The following is a 19,828-nucleotide window of genomic DNA, read 5'->3' as shown; positions in this document are numbered from 1 at the left end:
CAGGCAGTTCCACCCCAAGATCCAAACTGAGACTATGTTAATCCCACTGGGGGATTGGTATCGCTGCCACTTCCAAGCTTGTGTTTTGGAGAAATTAAGGTCTAAGGTTAAACCCTTAAATTATGCTAAATTAGCCACTATTTTACAGACATAGGACAAGAGCCTGGTGGCCTTCCTGGAAAGGCCTCCCCGCTCTGAAGCTGAGAAGATTCTAAAGGACAAATCTGTCCAAAAGACAAAATTGGCCCCTGATATTCAAAGGAAGCTGCAAAAATTGGCTATTGGTCCGGAAGGGACCCTAGAGGAGCTTTTACAAGCTGCCAATTGGATATATGACTATCGAGATCAAAAGGAGAATCAGGAACAGGAAAGAAGGCTTAAAAAAAAATCTGGGGCACCTGGGTGGCTCAGTTGGTTGAGTGTCCGACTTCAGCTCAGGTCATGATCTCGCGGTTCGTGGGTTCGGGCCCTGTGTTGGGCTTTGTGCTGACAGCTCAGAGCCTGGAGCCTGCTTCAGATTCTGTCCCCCTTTCCCTCTCCCCTACTCACACTCTCTCTCTCTCTCTCTCTCTGTCAAATAAATAAATAAATAATAAAAATAATTTTAAAAAAATGTAAGGCCTTAGTCTCGGCCTTACATACTATGTCGAACCAGACTTCCCAAGGTCCTGGCACCAAGTGCCATATCTGAGGCCATTCAGGGCACTGGAAACACAAGTGTTCTCAGAGGGGACAACCGAAGTCGAAACCCCATGAGCCAGGCCCCTTGTGTGGAGACGGTCACTGGAGATCCGGATGCCCTCGGGGACCTCAGTCTGCAAGGGCTCAGATACCCAGTGTCTCTGAAGGGAGTGGATCGGTCCTGGGGCTCATCACAGTGGCCCCCCTGAACCAACTGTCCACTGAAACCCAGAGCCTCGGGTAACTCTGGAAAACGGAAGGGAAACCGCTTGAGTTCCTTCTTGACACTCAACTGCCTTTTCCGTCCTTTCCCCGGCCAACCATCCAAATGCCGCGTAACTCTTAGAGGCCTCTCCAGAAAACTTATGACTAAATTTTTCTCTCAGCCCCTGGGGTGCATAAGGGGAGACTCTTTTTTTTTCCGCCCTCTTTTTTGATAAAGTCAGAGAGCCCCGCTCCCTTGCTAGAAAGGGACATTATGACTGAATTAGGGACGACGGTGCTACTAGCTCCAGGACGGATAAATAATTGTCTGAACTTAGAGTAACCTGGATATTGGAGAGGTAAAGTTAAATATTCCTCGTGGAGTTTGTTCCTGTGGAAACTGGATGGCCAAAGGAAGATTCGAGGATCGAGAACCAAAAACTAGTTAACTTGCTTAATTATTCTAACCAACAATATCACAAGATCCAAATAAATACGGGAGAGAGGAAAACTTGTGGTTACATTTTTTTTAAAAATGACCAGACATGTCAGGGACTTTTGGGATGGCTACAATGCATCTTTCCTTCCCATGGTGTGGTCTCCTCCCTAGGAGGCATTGCGTTCGGAATATTAATGCTTGTTAGTCTAATAGTCTATGTATGTCATTTGTAGAAGCCGATGACCTGCCCGAAAAATAAGACCTCCAAGAAAATTCTGGTAGCCCAGATGTTCCAAACACCCTCCCGTTATCTCGGACCTCTGGATCGACCTCGGAACCTACCCCTCAATGCCTCCTTTCAGCAGGAGGGAGTTAAGATCAGTCCATGTATTCAAAGTGGGGAATATGATAGGAAAAGATGAGATTCAGTAGGCAGAGAAGGAACGGTTAGGACCTGGGACCCCTGGGTGGAAAAACAACAACAACACATATTTTGGAAAAATGCTGGAAGAATCTGACCACAGCAAACCCCCTTGGGCGTAAGGTTCTTCTTAAGAAACAAATGTCTGTGCCTTATGTCCAAAATGACCTATTATTATTGGAAGATAAACCTGACTGTGAGGAAAGCCCACACTTCCTGAGCATGTTTGAGCAAGACCTCAAAAATAAAGGAAATATAAATGAAAATGGAATCAACTTAGAAAAGGCGGGATTGTGAGAACTAAGGGAGATGATTCATTTCCAGAAGTACCAACTAAAAGCTGGGCTATCTGGTTAACAGTAGTTTCCAGCCTATTGGAAATCTGCACGGACCTCCCCACTCCCATAGTGGGGTCCCAAACCCTTAGACACCTCACTTCCTAGTTCTCCCACCCTCCCGCCAGCCTCCGTTTGGCGGGATTCTTTTTCAAAGGCTTTGCAATGAGCACGCGCCACCGAACTGACGTCTCTGCGTCGCCCCAGGGAACGTCCACTTGTTCTAATCAGACTACCTTTTGCCTCCCATGGGCGGGCCCAGGCCACGTCGGCATAAGGCTGTACCCTCTGTAGCACGCAGCCAATGAGGAAGCAGGGGAGGGACTTCCGCTAGGAGATAAATGGTCTGCTGTAACCGCTCCGAGTGCGCCGTCAGACGCCCGCTCTTGTAAGAACGTTGATTAGAGCCTCGCTTCACTGTGCTCGGAGTCTCCGCGTCCCCGCTTAGATTGGGGCAGCGGGCTTGAGTCTCACACCTTTGGTTCCTGTCAACCACAAGTCCTTGAGATTCCAGCAATTCCATCCCTTTGGGCTGGGCAGAAGCTGCAAGTATGATCCTCACAAGAAAGACAGAAGGAAGAAAAACCCCACACACAGTTGCACTTTTTTATATAGAATTTGTACAATATATTTCTCTTCATTTGCATATTTTACCCACAACTCAACATCCTTTTTACAGGCTGAAATCACTCAGCTTGATATAATCAAAATTCTTTCTTTCAAACAAATAAGAAAAATTCAAAATCGTAAACCCGTAAGAAAACAAATTAAAAACAATGATGAAAATAAGTCACTCCTCCCCTTAGGAACAGTGTCTGTACAATATATAGGATTTGGGTCAGAATCTCTTTATAAATCAGGCACATGTTTCCACGACACCTTTATTCCTGCCAGTTTTATCTCCTGCCTGGAAGTTCTGCCTCCAAGAAGGGTCAAGGCAGGCTGGTCTCGGTGGTGTCCGTTCTTCCAGACACTGCGGGCCGGTGGGGACCAGGGGCCCAGGTGGGTAGGGCGGGCTGAGTGGGGGAGAGCAGCGGCTGTGTGCGAAGCAGAACCCGGGTTCACTCCGTGCAAAGTCAGAGAGGCCAGAACGGCAAGGGCGGCGTGAGACAGCGGCGGTGCGGGGGCCGGCATTTACTCACAGTTGGGCCTCCCAGCAGGATGGGGAACACGGTTGGCAGTGACCACACCAGGAGGTGTGAACCCGCCCCGCCATCTGTCCTGCTTTGGTCAGTCGGTCTGGGGCACGAGGGCTGTGGGTGGCAGCGAGGCGAAGCGGCGAGCACACCGTCTCGTCCATCTTCCAGGCCCCCCTCTGCACTGAGACCGGCCTGGGCCTGGGTGGTAGGGAGCGTGGGGCCTTCTCTGAAAGCTGAGGACGGTTTCCTCCAAGCCGCAGTGCCCGGAGCTTGCATCCCGACACCATGGGGGACCAGACCGAGCCCGGGGCCCCAGGCCTGACGTCACCAAGTTTCAGGACGGGCCCCTCGGTTTGCATCTCCTTTGAACTGTCCCCCACACGCTGGCTCAACGTGTAGCTTGGGGCTTGAGTGAGAATCCAACTCTGAGGCTGCACAAGGTTGCTGCCCCTTGGCCTCCTGACCAAGAAGGCAAAAGTGCTTCTGCAGGAAGACACTCGTGGGACCTGCACTCTCGGGCCCCTCCACCCCAGACCCCGCAGACCCTGCGAAGGGGGCTTCAGAGGCCACGGGAGCACTGACCTGCTCCCCTCGGCCTTCCCCGGGCCCTGCGCAGCAGGCCGTGCTCAGGCCAGGACGCCCGCCCTGAAACGGCAGCGGCCCCAAGCGCTCTTCACCGAGCCTTGCGCGCAGCCCAGGTACCCACCCCGCCCTCACGCTCCAAAGCATGGCTTTGGAAAGAGAATCGTCGGCACTTCAGGGCAAGACCGCAATCATAAGAAGAAAAATGGAAAACAGCATTCGCGAGACCTGGCGCACTCACAGCCAGACAAATGACAGCCGAAGAAGCAGGTGGGGCCCTGGGGCGGACACGTTGGGCTGCCCATGACCACGGAGAAGAAATAAAATCATGTGTCTTTTGTTTATTTGGTTTTTTGTCTTTTTTTGTTTTGTTTTGTGTTGTTTTTACTTCTAAAATAAGATCTCATCTGATAACACTTCAAGTATTTAAGTACAGAAGCTAAAGAGAATTCCTTAACTTGTTGCTTCCACAAACAGTGTGTCCCCCCGCGTGACCGTTCTGCCGGGCCTCCCGTGGGGCCTTTCAAGGGAGTCATGTTGTTCTGCTCTAAAAATGTGAGGTGGAAACTGGAATAAGTTGAAACAACTCAATGCAGATGTGCTGGGACCGGTGCACGAGCGATGCACGTGGGAGGCCCGCTGGCCGTTTCCAAGGGCACTTGTTGTCACCGATGACTTCTGCGGGGCAGCTGCGTGGGTGCTTGGGGGCCAGGTGGCAGCCAGGATGAGCTCTCATCAGCTTTGGTTTGGACCATCCAGTCTCAAGAAGCAAGAGCAAAGGGAGAGCTCCCAGGCCAGGCCACCGCTGCCGGAGGTCTTGCTGAGGGACGCAGCTCTGGGCAGACGCCGCGTTCAGCCGCCGGCTCCGGCTCGACGGAGACAGAACCCTTTCCAGGCTGGTCTCTGAACAACCTTCTCAAGGGCCCCTGCCTGCCCTCCCGAATAATTCTGAGTTATTCATACTCATTCTCATATGCTATGGCGTGTGCAGGTGTCTAGCTTGTGACGTGGCAAGTTCCTGGAGGCGTGACTACTTGGCATTCTACTTACTCGGAGCAAAGGGGGAGCTCAAGGGGGGCCGGACGCTACAGCATGGGCATTTCCCTGAATGAGTTTAGACGTCTGCTCTAAAACCCGTGTGGACACATCAGCTAGGTCCATGCACACCATACCAAGGGCTAACACTTGACATTCCAGAGGCGGGTTGCCTTGTTTGGGTAGTTGATGGCCAGGCTGATAGCAGCGATGTTCTGTAGAGCCTGTGGAGGGAGAATGGGTCACTGCCAATGTCAAGAACCATTCAACTGCTCACTCGTTTTGTGTGGACTGAACAAGAGCCTCAGCTGAGCACTGGGGGTGGGGCTGGGGCAAGGGAGACACAAGCAAATGTGGTTCCCCTCACCCGGAGCACCAGTCTAGAGGAGAGAGAGAAAAATTCTCTCAACCACACGGAAGCTCCACACATAGGGTAGAAAGAGCATCACTGCCCTGTAAGAGGGGCGGGTGCAATGCTTGGTGGGCTCAGTCGACCCGGAGGATGCTGCCCACGGGGTGTCTGGGCAAGCTCTTTAGGGAAAGGGAGGAGCACAAAGGTGCGGAAGGGAAGAAACAGACAGCCAGGGCTGGGCCACAGTGTAGGAAGGGTCCTTGCTGGGAAGGAGGACGCCCTAGAGCCAGGCCGAGGCCGTGGTGCGGGCTCCGTGCAGCAGGAGCGGAAGGCGGCTGGGGGAGGACGAGGCAGAGCCCTGGTCCAGCACGGTGATGCGCTGTGGGGAGGGTCAGGACGAGGGTGACACTGGGCACAGGGGCAGGTGAGAGGGAAGAGCCCACAGGAATATATGGAGCGCTCGGTGCCATATGGTCAAATCTCAAATTTTCGCTGCGTGTCACAAGAGCAGGGGTACTGGGGGCGGTGGGGGCAGGCACCTGTTAGGAGGGGAGGGAGGTTCTACTGTGCCTACGGGTCTCAGGAGAATTTGTACAGACGCCCCAAGTGGATGGGGGCTTCCTGCTTCTCCGCAGGCAGGACCCTTTCCTGTGAGAGGACCGTGTGCTCACCGAGCAGACTTGCAGGAACAGAGTGCAGGGCTCGGGCTGGACAGCCACTCAAGCGTGACCCTGGGCAAATCTCCCCCTTCTCTAGGCCTTAGTGTCCCCCTGTGTCCACTGTAGGGTTGGACCACATGCTCTGTGATATTCAAGGGGTCTGCGGGTCTAAGGTTCTCAACATGCGCCTGTGCCTGGGGGTTCCCGAGACCCTTTCCGGGCTCCGCGTGGTGATGCTAAGACATTATGTGCCTTGCCACCCTCACGCTCTGGAGCATGTGGGGAGTTTCCCAGAGGCCGGTGCAGGACAGCACAGCTGCAGCAGCAGGACGCAGGTCTGGCGGGCGTGGACGACAGCCGCCTCCTCAAGGATGGTTTTGTTTGGGAACATACAGCTGTTTTGCAGAGAATGTGTTACTCATGTTAACACAGAGTAAGTTTACTATTTCTTAAAGTGATAATTAAGTGCTTAAGTGTTTTAATTTCTAAGTTTAAAACCTAATCTCTAATGGTATCTATCGATATGTGCAACACACAAATGAAAGCTCTTTGGGACCCTCAATAACTGAAAAGTGGAAAGGCATCCTGGGACCAAAGTGTCAGGGGTTCTCCTACCAGGGAAAAAACTGAAATCTAACTCTAGGGAAACTTCAGGCAAACTGTCAATTTAAGGCATTGGTTGTTTTGGTTTCAAAGACACAAATTCTCGCTAGCGTGTTCCAAGCCCACGGTTGGATATGAATGACACCGAGTAAGGGGCTCAGCTCCCTCCTCAGACACTGGAAGGATGCGAGGGGGTTGGGAAAGAGCCCCGGGTGAACCCCAGGGGGGTTCTGTCCATGGCAATGGGGCCATCTGGCCACAGGGAGGCAGCAGCGGCCAGCTTGGGGGGCGGGGGGAGGGGAGGCATACCTGTGCCGCGCAGCGGAGAAGGTGGTCGTCAGTGGTTAAGGCCAGCAGGTACTCCTGCAGCAACCCCAGCTCCTGCAGAGAGAGCGTGGCTGTGGCTGGAGGGGACCGCCGCCCAGGGGACACCCTCCCACCACCACGGAGTCCCGCACGGGTGATCGCTCCTGGTTCCGCGGGCACCTCACGGCACTACCTCGCTCGAGAGCCATGGGAGGAGCTGGACCGGGAGCAGCCAGGTGCCCAGTTCTGGAAGGGGGGGGGGGGGTAGCGGGAGTGGGGAGCCCTCTGCCCCGACTCATCCACAGGGCGCTCCGGTCGGTTTCCTCACGTAGAAAATGAGGGGTAAGCTAAAGAACTGGGAAAGACCTTCTCATCTCACACGTTCAATGAGCCTACTACGCTCGTGGGAAGAAGGAGGGGGAAGAAGGAAAAACCCGTCCATTTTATTTTCCAGAACTCACTACTGTCAAGCACTGACCCGGGGCAGTTTTTCCCCTGTGGCTTTAGGCCCGACAAAACAGCATCCCGGGGGGGCCGGGCAGAGGTGAGGAGCGTACTTCAGGCCACGCCTGCCCCCTGCGCAGGTCTGCCGCGACCCAGACCCAGACCCAGGCTCGGCCCTCAGCCCGGGCAGCGGGGGAGCTCCAGCAGGACCCTCACCGCTCACCTGGGCGCGGTTCTCGGTGACGAGGAAGAGCTCCGTGAGGGCGCGGTGCAGGGGGAGGAGGATGCCAGGCTGTGTCACGTCCTCGAACAGGCTGTACTCCATGTGCGTGAAGAGCTGCCACAGGGGCTTTAGCAGCGTCAGGTCACAGAGGTCGCTGCGGGAGGGGGTGAGACGTGAGACAGACGCCAGCTGACAGACTCCCCCCACACCCAGTAAAGTCATCACTGTCCCCCCAGATGGCCAAAAATATCCACCAGTGGCAACTAGGGAAAGGGGCAGAACCTAAACTTCAGAACAGGACTCCAAGGATGCAGGAGACCCCGACGCCCAGGCCTGTACATCAGCGGCATGCCTCTAAACGGTTAGGAAGAACCTCGTGGAAAAATCTCGAGATAAATGTTACGTGGAAAAAAGGAGGCATAAAACTGCAGATATGGTATCGTGTAACTGTATTAAACACAACAGTGAACAAATATATCAAAAATGTTATCAGTTGTTGTCTCTGTCCGTTTTCTAGATTTTCTGCAACACTTGTTGCTTTAACAATCAGAAAAAAAGAGGCAGTTAAAAGGCAACGAAAGCCACTATAATAATCTTAGGCTCACGAAACACAAGAAATATGGTTGTGAGGTCGCTCGGGCCAGAACCCTTTCCCAGTAGAGCAGAACCCTTTTCCACTGGATCGGCCTCCGTGGAGACTCACTGCGTGTTTCACTCTGAGGGAGGACGTGCTGTGTTTCCAGTTCATCGTCCTTACGAGAAGAAAAGTCAGGAAATGATATTCTGAGCCTTACGACATGACTTTATGTATTTATAATCCTAAATTTTGCCTTTTCTCTTTCATGTATGACTGTACGAAGTATTCTGCGCATTTACTCTTGGAGCCCATCATTTTCTCCCAGAAGAGCGAGTCTTCCTACAGCACCAGGAAAACTTGGCTCGATTTAAAGAGACAGCTCTACAGCTGAGCTTTCAGGAAAGCGCTCCTACGTGGCTCATCCGTGGCTCATCCGGCCACTGGCAGCCACCCCTCCCCTGGGGCCGCCTTTCCCCTCTGCCCGGCCTGTCTGGACTGAGGAAGGTCGGCAAACCGCAGAGGCGCAGCAGGTGCAGCAGGGAAGGACCCGCCCGTCTGAAGACAGTTTCATGCCCATCCCTCAACCACCACGTGGTTCTCACTGCAGGCTGCTCTCAACAGGACAGAATGGAGCCCCTGTGGGCTAAGGGGCCTTTGTCGCACACGAGGACACGGCGCTAACGGCAACCACGGCTGGCTTTCTCTCTGCCTGCCTGCGCGCAGACGGACTCAACGTGCCATCCTTTTCTCTCCCTGACTCGGAGAGCCCTTTGTTTTTTAAATAACAGCTCCATATTACACCAGAAGATGGCGTGCTATCTCGAATATCATCTCTCCACTCTGGCGGCATCCTGCGTCTGTGTGCCTGGAAACTGCTAGAGAGGCGCACTGACACCGTGCGCGTGAGGGACACATCGCCAACACCTGCCCTCTGAGGTGAGGAACAAGACAGCGGGTCTTTAACCTCCACTTCTACTCAGTACTCTGGGGAGGTCACGGCTAGTGCAAAAAGGAAAAAAAAAATTTCTAAGGACCGAGAGGAGAAACGAAAACCGGTTCTTTGTAGATAACGTGACTGTGCTCTGAATAGCGACACGTGAGCTCTCCAAGTTAAGCAACAGAGCACTGTCACTGGATACAAGGAAAATACACAAAAGTGAATTATATATGAGCAGAAACAATGAAGAAAAAGAATTCTACAACACCAATTACAGTATCATCAAAAACATTAGATAAATCTAATTTAATAGCAATCCTCTACATAGAAACATCACTCAGACCTGAGCACTGGAGGATCGCAGAGAAGAGGAATCAACACAGAGGGTTCAGTGCTCTGAAGTCCACCCAAACCCCATCAGGTGAGAGGGGGCATGTGCATATGTGTGTGAACAGAAAATACACAAGCGGATAAGGAACACGACAAGGTACTAGAATTTCTAGCCAGAGCAGTTAGGCAAGAAGACGAAATAAAAGGCATCTACACTGGAAAAGAAGACAGAAATGTCTCTGTTTGCAGATGACATTCTCTACAGAAAACACCAAAGACGCCACAGAAAAACAGTTAGAACTCATAAATCCAGTGAAGTCGTAGGGCACAAAATCAATATAGAAAAACCAGCTGCCTCTCCTCTTTTTTTAAAACTAGGTTTCACACCCAGCGGGGAGTCCAGCGTGGGGCTTGAACTCATGACCCTGAGATCATGACCGGAGCTCAGATCAAAAGTCGGACACTCAACTGACTGAGCCACCCAGGAACCCCCACCTGCATTTCTATATGCTTAATGACGAGCTATCAGAAAGAGAAATAAACAAGTAATCCCATTTACAACAGGATAAAATAGAGTAAAATACTCAGACATACATTTTCACAAAGGAGATCAACAATCTGTACACTGAAAACTATAAAACACTGATGAAAAAAACTGAAGACGCAACCAAGTGGAAAGGCTGTTCCTTGTTCAAGGACCAGAAGGATACTGTTAAAATACAGCCGGAAGCAATATACAGATTCCATGTAGTCCCTATCAAAATCCCAATGGCATTTTCACAGAAATAGGAAAAACAATCCTAAAATCCACAAGGAACTACAAAAGACCCCAAACAACCAAGTCAATCTTGAGAAAGAACAAAACTAGAAGCCTCGCACATCCCAATTCCAAACTGCAATACAGAGCTACGGCGATCAACACAGTATGGTATTGGAATAAAAGAAGACACAAAGATCGATGAACAGAACAGAGAGCTGAGAAATAAACCCACACGTAGACACCCAATTAATTGACAAAGACGCCAAGAATATGCAACGAGGAAAGGACAGTCAGTCACCTCAACAAATGTGTCGGGAAAACCTGACACAAGCCGCACGCAAAAGCATGAGACTGCATCCCTCTGTCACACTATGCACAAAAATTAACTCAAAATAGATTAAAGACTTGAATGTAAGACCACCAACTATAAAACTCCTACAAGAACACATACAGGTAAACTCCTTGCCATTGGAGTGGACACCAAAAGCAAGAATAAACGAGTGGAAGGAACGACATCAAAACAAAAGGCTTCTGCACAGTAAAGAGGACCATCAACAAATGAAAAGGCATCCACGGAATGGGGGAAAACAGTGGTAAATCACATATCCGGTAAGGACTTAATACCCAAAATGCACAATGAACTCATGCAGCTCCATTTCAGAAAACCCCACATAACCCAACTAAAAATGGTCAAAGGACCTGAACAGATATTTTCCCAAAGAAGACATCCATATGGCTAACAAGAAAAGATGCTCAACATCACTCAGCGTCGGGGAATTCACGTCAAAACCACACTGTCACCTCACATGCGTTAGGGTGGCGAGTATCCAAAAGACGGGAGGTGACAGGTGCCAGCGAGGATGTGGAGAAAGGGAAGCCCTCGTGCACTGCTGGTGGGAACGCAAACTGGTGCAGCCACTGTGGACACAGTATGGAGCTTTCTCAAGTAATTCAAAACAGAACCACAGTATGATCCAGTAATCCTACTACTGGGTTTATATCCAAAGGAAATGCAATTGTTATCTCAAAACAATACCTGCACTCGAATGTTCGTTGCACCGTTATTCACAATGGTCAAGGCACGGAAACAAGCTAAGTGTCCTATGGATGGAGGAGTGGAGAAAGCAAACGTGGTGCATATATGCACAGCGGAGTATGTGCGAGAAGGAAAGTCATGAGAAAGAAGGGAGACCTGGAGGGCACTGTGCCGAGTGAAATAAGCCAGAGAAAGACAAACCCTGGATGACCTCACTCGCATGTGGAAACCAAAACCACACAAAGAAACAGTCAAACTCACAGACACAGAGGGTAGAACGGTACTTGCTGGAGGCTGTGGGTGTGGGAAACAGAGAGGCTGGTCCAAGGGACAAGCTTTCAGCTGTAAGGCAAGTAAGGTCTGAGGATCTAATGAATGACACGGTGACTACAGGAGATGACGGCGTACCATACTGGATCGTAGAGAGGTGCACGTAACTGCTGTCACACACAACAAAGGTAACACGAGGTGCTGGGTGTGTTAAGGAACTTGGTGGGGGCCCTTGTACAACGCGGACACACAAGAAATCCCCTCTGGCCTGTAAATATGTCACAACTTTGTCAATTACACCTCACCAAGCTGGGAAAAAAAGAGAAACAAACCAATTCTAAGATGTATCTAGATATGCAGAGCCAAAGATAGACAAGACGGCCTGGAAGCTGAGGAGCAAAGGATTTCTACGACTAGATACGCGAATTCATTAGAAAGCAACGACAGTCGAGACAGCGTGCTACTGGCACCAGGAGAACCATAAAGAGCGTTGGAGCAGCAGAGACCAGACACAGACGCATCTGTACAGACACCTCCTTTGTGACCAACAGGGTGCTGGAGTGAGGTGAGGGACAAGGTGGTCTTTGGGGTCAGGTGGAGACTCACATTCGAATAATTAACCCTGACCCCCTGCACTTCACGTCCTGCGCAGAAGTCATTCCGTGTGGAGCGTACAGCTAGGAGTGAAAGAAAAAATAACAAAAGCTTCTAGAACACGGGAAGCACCTTCACCACCCCAAGGTGGAGTGAGGCGGAAACCGCCTAAACAGGACAACAAAAGCACTACCATAAAACACGATTGATGAACGGCAAGATGTCAAAATTAGAAACTTCTTTTCATCAGACTCCAGTACAGAGAAACGGCAAGCCAGAGTGGGAGGAGATATTCACAGTTGTTCACAAACTCCCTGCGAAGGACTCACATACGGAGAGTGGCTCACCTGTGGGTGCAGCAGCGGACGATCCTCAGAAGCAGGTGAATGGCTTTCAATCGCTGATGGCCAGTCTGGCGACAAGCCACACCCACCAGCCATTCCCAAATCTGGGCCAGTGGGAGGTGTGGCACAACTCTTTCTTCTGACAACATCTGCTTCAAAATCTCGAACCCTGGCCCACAACCACAAAACACCGATATTTTAGTTATTAACTCTTGTATTTACTCTTGTATTATTAACTCTTGTGTTTAACAAATATGAGAAAGTAACCACAGTTATTTAAATGTTGCCTTTTATAAAAGCAACATAGGACCAACATTTTTAGCTCCTCCCTTTCGCTAACTGCCCTGCAAATTCCAAGAGAAGACGTGTCTTTTGTAGGTGCCACAGGTGCCTCTTCTACCCGTCCATGCAAGAGTACAGCCAACCACCACAGCACATCACGGCGACCGTGTGCTGGTATTAAAGTACCTGCTTTGACTTTAACAAAGATCCGTGACATAATGGCACCTACCCCTCCCCCGAGCGTCCCTGGCAGGGACATCCTACACACAGAAAGACCAGGGCACACACCTGTCTGGAATCGCCCGAGGTGTCCAGCCGTCACAGTGAATTTGTAGCCCCACTCCGTGTTGCTCATGTCAGAGGTGAAGCGATAATACAGGGTATCTCCTGGGTCACACAAGAACCAGAAACAGGTCAGGACACCACAGCAACAGAGAATGGCAACAGACTAAGCCCCACGTGACATCCCTCCACGTCCCTTCTCTCGCTATTGAGTTTGTTTGTTTGTTTGTTTGTCTTTGAGAGACAGAGTATGAGCAGGAGAGGGGCACAGAGAGAGGGAGACACAGAATCCGAAGCAGGCTCCAGGCTCCGAGCTGTCAGCACAGAGCCCGACGCAGGGCTTGAGTCCATGAACCGTGAGATCATGACCCGAACTGAAGTCGGACATCTAACCGACCGAGCCACCCGGGCGCTCCTCATTATTGAGTTTAAATACTTCATGGTAAGAGTCCGTATGACCAAGTATTTATTACCTGGAAGCTCAAAATCCTTCCATTTCTGCTGAGACCCACTGAAAGTGTGTCGATCCTGCTGGAAGTCACTGCTGCTGGACATGGCCAGCTCGTCACAGCCCTCCTCTGTGCTGCACTGCGCGTCGAATTTGATTGAGAGGTAGATTGCACCAGGGATGTGGACCTTATCCTGGGGAGGGGACAGAAAGACACCTCTGTCACTCCTGAGGGCTTGCCTCATGCCACATCCTGCAAATGTGAGACGGTTAAATGTCAGCCCTGCCCTCCCCGGCCCTCGGTCTGGCGGGACAGGAACATGCACACGTGAATTAAACCGAAGGACAGGGGTCTCCGAGGTGTGGCCACGTCATCGAGATGGTGCAGCGAGGGCTGAACCCAGGCCCACACTCAGATGCACTTCCGAAAGATGCCAAGGATTCCCTGCAAGGAGCTAGCTGCAGGGAAACTGACCCCCCACCCCCCACCCCCCACCCCAGGCCTGGGCGCCCACTTTTTCCATTAAAACCAGGTCACCAGGAAAAAAGACTGGGTGGTAAAGACTCCCTGGCCTTGGGACCGAGGAGGCCCTTTCTTGGCTGGGACTTGGCAGGGGTGGGGGGCGGGGAGCCGCTCTGGGCACTGGTGAGCTTCTCAGCACCCCTCGTGGGTCCTGCCGGCCACACGTCTTGGAGCGTACCTCAAAGTTGGTGTTATTGTTATACGGGTGTTTGGACTCCCTCACTTGCACTTCCATCCCAGGCTCCTCCATGAACTGGCAGGCAGCCAGGGCCATGGTCCCCAGCATGCTCCCTCGGCAGCCCTGGAGTACCTTCTGCAGGATCTGGCGGGACACGAAGCAGCGAGCGTCAGGGCCTGCCGGTGGCAGGAAGGAGGAGGAGCCCAGTTCAACCCAAGGCCTGTCCAGAGGGGCTGGCGTCACCGCAGAGGCTGACCTCACCAGCCGCCTCTCACGGCAGGGGGGCGGGGAGAGGGGGGACTTCCTGTACACTGGGATGCTGGTTTTCCTTCTGGAAAACACCACTTCTGGGAGCTCTGAGAGAGCCAGCAGAACCTATCAGGGGTGGTCCCGGGCCCTGAAGAGTCCTGAGACCAGCAGGGGAGGGATGCGGACAGACAATTACAGCACAACAGGCCACATGCCGAGGGGGTGAGGGGCTGGGGGCTCCTCGGGGCGAGGGTGGGGAAGGCCGCGTTCCCCTCTGCCACTCGCAGATGAGAGGTGCAGCTACAGCAGAGCCGCCCGCACCTCCAAGGCCGTGTGGCTGGGGACAGATCCAGGACTTACAGACTGGTGGTGTTCTTTGACAGGCAAATTAAGGAGAAGAGGATGAACTCACGTCCTGAGGAGTCCTCGCGTAGGGCGTGCATGCGTGTGGGTGAGGGTACATGATGTATGTGGGCGCCAAGGGGACAGGGATGAAGAAGGCGGCAGTAAATGTGACTCAAGAGTTGTGCACTTGGAATCTGGTAAGGTGGTGACAAAACCATCCCGCTCGGCCGGAGGTGGTGCCCACAGCTCCCGCCACCCAGGCCAGGCCAGCTCTGCGACGAGGCTCCTCACGTATGTGCACCCTGGGAAGCCTTGCTACCCCAACACTACTCTCGAGACAAAGCTAAAGATTTGACTTAAGAATAAACACAGAACCAGGGGTGCTGGGGGGGGGCTCCAGTGGTTAAGTGCCTGACTTCGTTCAGCTCGGGTCACGATCTCACTGTTCGTGGGTTCGAGCCCCACGTCGGGCTCTGTGCCGACAGCTCGGAGCCTGGAGCCTGTTTTGGAGTCTGTGTCTCCCTCTCTCTCTGCCCCTCCCCTGCTCATGCTTTGTCTCTCTCTCTCTCTCTCTCTCTCTGTCTCTCTCTCTCTCTTAAAAGTCAATGAACATTAAAAAGAAAAAAAAAAAAAGAAAGAAAGAAAAGAAGGGGGTGCTGGGGTGGCTCAGTCGGTTAAGCATCTGGCTCTTGGTTTTGGTTCAGATCATGATCTCACAGTTCGTGAGTTCCAGCCCCACGTCAGGCTCTTTGCCGACAGCTCCAAGCCTGGAGCCTGCTTTGGATTGTGTCTCCCTCTCTCTCTGCCCCTCCCCTGCTCATGCTCTCTTTCTCAAAAATTGATAAACATAAAAAAAAATCAAATCAATTCAAATCAAAGAATAAGAACAGAATCAGAGGCCTGGAAACTGAGAACCAGAGTGTGGGGTGAGGATGCAGACCCCACACCTGCCCCCCAGAGGCCGGGGGCCTCGGACAGGTCCCTGGCTGCACTTCCTCACGACAGAACTCTTGCGGGTTACACTGCAGCAGGTGCGAGTGTCCCGGGGCCAACGTTCCAGGAACAAGACGCAAACCACCCCGGAGGCGTCCTGTACCACGGAACACACCGGGGGCCGTAATTCACCCTGTCCTCTGGACCTGGCGCCACGAGGAGAGATGGGCCGGGGAGCGTGCAGAGTCAGGCTCCACGGGATCGGCGGGCCGAGCGCTCTCTGCACACCAAGTCTGCCAAGGCTGTGACCTCCGCTCTGGGCTGGGACTTGCGAGAGCCCAGCCGTGCCCACGGCCAGCCTCCGCTGCATCCGGAGGAAGCATGTTCAAACGTGGGGGCGCAGAGGAGGCGCAATGAGGGCGAGGACCCAGCCTGACCCAGTAAACAATCACCTTCTCCCACTGATGCTTTTCTTCCAGCTGCATGAACATATCCAAAATGTAGGTCATGTGGGCCGGGCCGCTCAGCTCCAGGGTCTCCTCGCTCACGGGCACGTGCCCAGGCCACTCAGCGAGCAAGGACGCCAGCACGTGGCGGGCATACAGGACAGCCGTGGCCTCATTCACGCGGAAAAGGTACTCGCGGACGGCCCTCCTGCTCTTGCAGCCCAACTCCTTGTGCAGGAGGGCAGCACTCTTGCTCCGGCGCTGCTGGGCATAGCTCTGCTGCAGTTCGCCCTCCGTGCTGGAGATCAGCTTCTGGGTCACGGGGTTGGACTCGGCAGTGGCCTGGTCACAGCGTGCGGGCCGCGACTGCAAACCCAAAGACCACTGTTACGGCAGCCGGCCCCTCCCAACTGGCTGGGGTGCGGGGCCAGGGGCCGACCTTTCGTCTCCAAGGTGGAGGCAACGTACCAGACACGGTAAGATAATCATGTCTGTGTCCACGGCCTTGGCGCTCTGCTCGTCCAGTCTCAAACTCCTACTGGGCTGCCACCTCTGAGCCAGGGTCCGGATCCTTTCGTCCGTGGTGAGCTCATCCCCATCAAACCTGCGGAGAAGGGGCACGACGATGGGCACAAAGGTACCGAAAGGGAAGAGTTCAGCCGGCAGTGGAACTTGTCAGGGACACTGACGGGAGGTGTCTTCCTGGGACTCTGCAATTACATCATCACACCCCCGAGTCTGCGACACCAGTTCACCGCGCTCATTCACTCATGCACGCAGACGTGCACGTACACGCTTGCAGCAGAGAATGCAAGGCGTCCCTCAGGATCCACGCTCCCTAGAGCCTAGGAACAAAGTTCCCCAATGTTGTAGCAAGATACACAGCCCCCCAGCCGGCGATGTGGTGCCCAGCCCCTCCCGCAGCTAGATGCGGCGGTGCAGCCGGGCTTGCGCCCACGGGAGGCCAGCGAGGTAACGCGGGCCGCTTCCAGAGCCCACCCTCCAGCGGCCGGGGTGAGGACGCACTCCTCTCTCTATGATTCCCCCTCCCCCCGGGCCGGAACAGAGGTGGCACGCACGGGTGAGCCATCTGGTGGCACAGGGCCACTCCAAGGAGCAGAGCTGCCCACCCACCCTGGACAGTCCACGAGAGGAAAAACAAACTCTAACTTCCTTGACCCAGTATTTCTGGGTCTCTTAGTTCCAGCAGTGCCCTGCTTCGTTTCACAAAGGACTCGAGGCGATACGTAAGAAATACGTACGGGAAAATAGAAATACGGGATGAAAACGCAGAAGAAAGTTAGAACAGGAAGTCGAAACCAGGATATGAGGGACAGAGGGGGAGATTAGCTGCACACACATGTGGGAGTTGGGCCCAAGAACCGGCCCTGAACTTCCCGGCAAGAGAAAGGGAGCATTATAAATTCTATGAGAATCCTTGGGGGAACGCCATGGAAATAATGTGCCGCGGTGAACAAGCAAACGACACTCTGGCTAGAAGGCCCTGCTTTGCGCTGTTTGCCCCAGGACGACGCAGGAAAGGAACCTTGGCGTCGGCGTCAACTGGCACCCCCGCGAGGGACACGACCGCCACTCAGATGACGCGGGCGTGCGGCAGTCAGCTCTCACATCGCTCACGAAGAACCACGGGCCAGCTCCACGTCGTGGCCTCCCGGGAGTCTTTACCCACGTGTTGCTGGCAGGGTCCTCACCTCTTCTGAACCTCCAGGAAGAAAGAATCGGTCCTCTTCATCTGCAGCTCGTATATGGCCCGGAGAACGTGCAGAGGGGCATTGAGGGCGTCGTGCGCCATCTGCAGAGGAAGAGAGACAATTTAAAAGTGCTTCCGCACATCGCGGATCACCTGAACGCAAAAGGGAGAAAATAACTCTTTCTAGAGTTACCACAGGTTATAATTTCAGGATATTGTGTGGTCACTTAAAGCAAACAAAATTATAAACTCTAAACAATGGACCGTGGAACCTGCTATTATAAATTCAAAGGAAAACATAAAGCGTGGAAACGCCAAAAGAAATACCAGGCCCCCAAAGGCAGTGCTAACGGTTGAGAGCTGCCATCGCCACGGCATCACTGCCAGCTTCTCTCCAGCCGCCTCGTACCCCCGTCTGACCGCTGACACCGGAAGTCCAAGGCTGTACTTCCTTTTGGTTTCCGAGAAAACTAAACTTGCTTTCCTGACCTCCAGCCCATACCCGTGTGCTCTTCCTGCGGCCACTGATCTGAGGAAGAGCGTCTCCCCAGGGACTGTGAGAGCACGCGTCTCAGAAGCCACGGGGAGACGCAATGGACGGGCTGCAGACCATGAGCACGACTGCACGTGTGTATTTCACGGGAGAGAAGATCTAAAGCTTTTAGGCTCAAAAGGCTTAAGAACTACTGTGCTAAGGGCTTCTCCATCCTTCCGGACCGACTCTACACAATTCCAACTGAGTCTTCAGGAAGTGATCTCCCAGCACGTCAGACACAGGCATTTTCGCACAGAGGCAAAAGCCGGGTGCGAGCCAAAAGGAATCCATCCTGTGGAGCCCCTCCACCGTCCACACCACGGCCCCAGAACTCACCAAGAAACATATTCTGGTGGGCTCATCCAGGCTTTCCAGAGGATCTAGCTTCCTCTGCTCCTGCTCTCCAGGGCTGCTGACCACGCCTTCTGCGTCCTCCCCTTGATCCCCTCGCTCATCCGGTTCCGGGCCCGTGTGCTCGACTGAGGTGTGGATCTCCTTCTTTGAGGAGTACAGCATGATGGACAAAATCTATGGGCAGAAAACCAGGCAGGGCGGTGGTGTAGGGGTTCAGTGGGTGGGAATGTCACACAGATCTTTAACCCTCAGAGGGTGGAAAACATCTGACCTCCTTAAAAGATGTACGGATTCACAAAAAGAATGTGAAACGAGTAAAAAAAGAAAAACATGAAAACGAGTTCAGTTGTACCTGTAATCAAAGAAATGCTAATAACTAAAACTACGAGGGACCTTTGTGTTTATTAACTTTGCTGCTAACGATGCAGATTGGTATTTGGAACTCATTTTGCTGAATGGTAAAGAGCTATAAAAACGTCTACTGCCTTTAACCCAGCCAATAACTCGCCTTAGGAATAACATAAAATGTGCAAGAAGTTACACTTACGTTATGGTCAATGAGGCTGGAACCTGCCTTCGTGTTTCACTTATAGCCATTAAACATGGAAACCTGTCTAGTGACCGAGGGAGTGGCCACTGCACGCACACCCTGCATTTGAGGCTGTACATGTAACACGGATGCAGAAGAAAACAACTAGGGAAACCAATCTGACAATAAATTTCATGTTAAAAAAATATATTAAAAAAAAGAATTAAAAAAAAAGAAAACCACTAGAATAAGGACATACATAAAATATTAACAGGAGCTGTGTGTGAGGTGAAATTTGAAAGTTTTTCTTCCTTTCCTATAGTTCGAATTTTCTGCAATGTGGTTCTATTATTTGAAGAATAAGAAAATTTTAGGGGCGCCTGGGTGGCTCAGTTGGTTAAGCCTCCGACTGCAGCTCAGGTCATGATCTCACAGTTCGTAAGTTCGAGCCCCGCGTCGGGCTCTGTGCTGACGGCTCAGAGCCTGGAGCCTGCTTCCGATTGTGCATCTCCCCCACTCTCTCTCTCTCAAAAATAAATAAACATTAAAAAATTTTTTTTTAATTTAAAATGTTTCCTCAGATTGAGAGCCCAGATGCTCTCCAGATATTCCCCATTACTATGCTTTGGCACATTTTCCTGCAACCGAAGCAAACCCTCTTGTGGGACCTGAGAACTGTGTCCTCATGCTCAGGCCTGTGTGATGGAGACGGGTGGCTGACCAGCTCCCACACAGCAGCAGC

General features: G+C 52.5%; 1 protein-coding gene across 3 annotated transcripts in view; it reads right to left on the bottom strand.

The window, feature by feature from the left end:
- Window positions 1–2,672: 2,672 nt before the first annotated feature.
- Window positions 2,673–19,828, bottom strand: part of ZZEF1 (zinc finger ZZ-type and EF-hand domain containing 1) — a 103,490-nt gene continuing 86,334 nt past the window's right edge. For all 3 annotated transcript variants that reach the window (XM_047090023.1, XM_047090024.1, XM_047090025.1), the window contains exons 45-55: window positions 18,540–18,731; window positions 17,670–17,770; window positions 16,426–16,561; window positions 15,964–16,323; window positions 13,985–14,128; window positions 13,309–13,477; window positions 12,842–12,940; window positions 12,275–12,440; window positions 7,424–7,577; window positions 6,760–6,831; window positions 2,673–5,060 (exon numbers count right to left, since the gene is read on the bottom strand). In XM_047090023.1, coding sequence (XP_046945979.1) covers window positions 4,980–5,060; window positions 6,760–6,831; window positions 7,424–7,577; window positions 12,275–12,440; window positions 12,842–12,940; window positions 13,309–13,477; window positions 13,985–14,128; window positions 15,964–16,323; window positions 16,426–16,561; window positions 17,670–17,770; window positions 18,540–18,731 — 1,674 coding nt within the window. In that variant the 3' untranslated portion in view covers window positions 2,673–4,979. The remainder of the gene's footprint in view (window positions 5,061–6,759; window positions 6,832–7,423; window positions 7,578–12,274; window positions 12,441–12,841; window positions 12,941–13,308; window positions 13,478–13,984; window positions 14,129–15,963; window positions 16,324–16,425; window positions 16,562–17,669; window positions 17,771–18,539; window positions 18,732–19,828) is intronic.

Source organism: Lynx rufus, unplaced genomic scaffold, assembly GCF_022079265.1.
Source record: "Lynx rufus isolate CCGP_SWC_20201006 ecotype Redwood Valley unplaced genomic scaffold, mLynRuf1.p SCAF_28, whole genome shotgun sequence".
Classification (NCBI taxonomy): Eukaryota; Metazoa; Chordata; class Mammalia; order Carnivora; family Felidae; genus Lynx; species Lynx rufus.
This window is presented reverse-complemented; position numbering and strand designations above follow the sequence as displayed.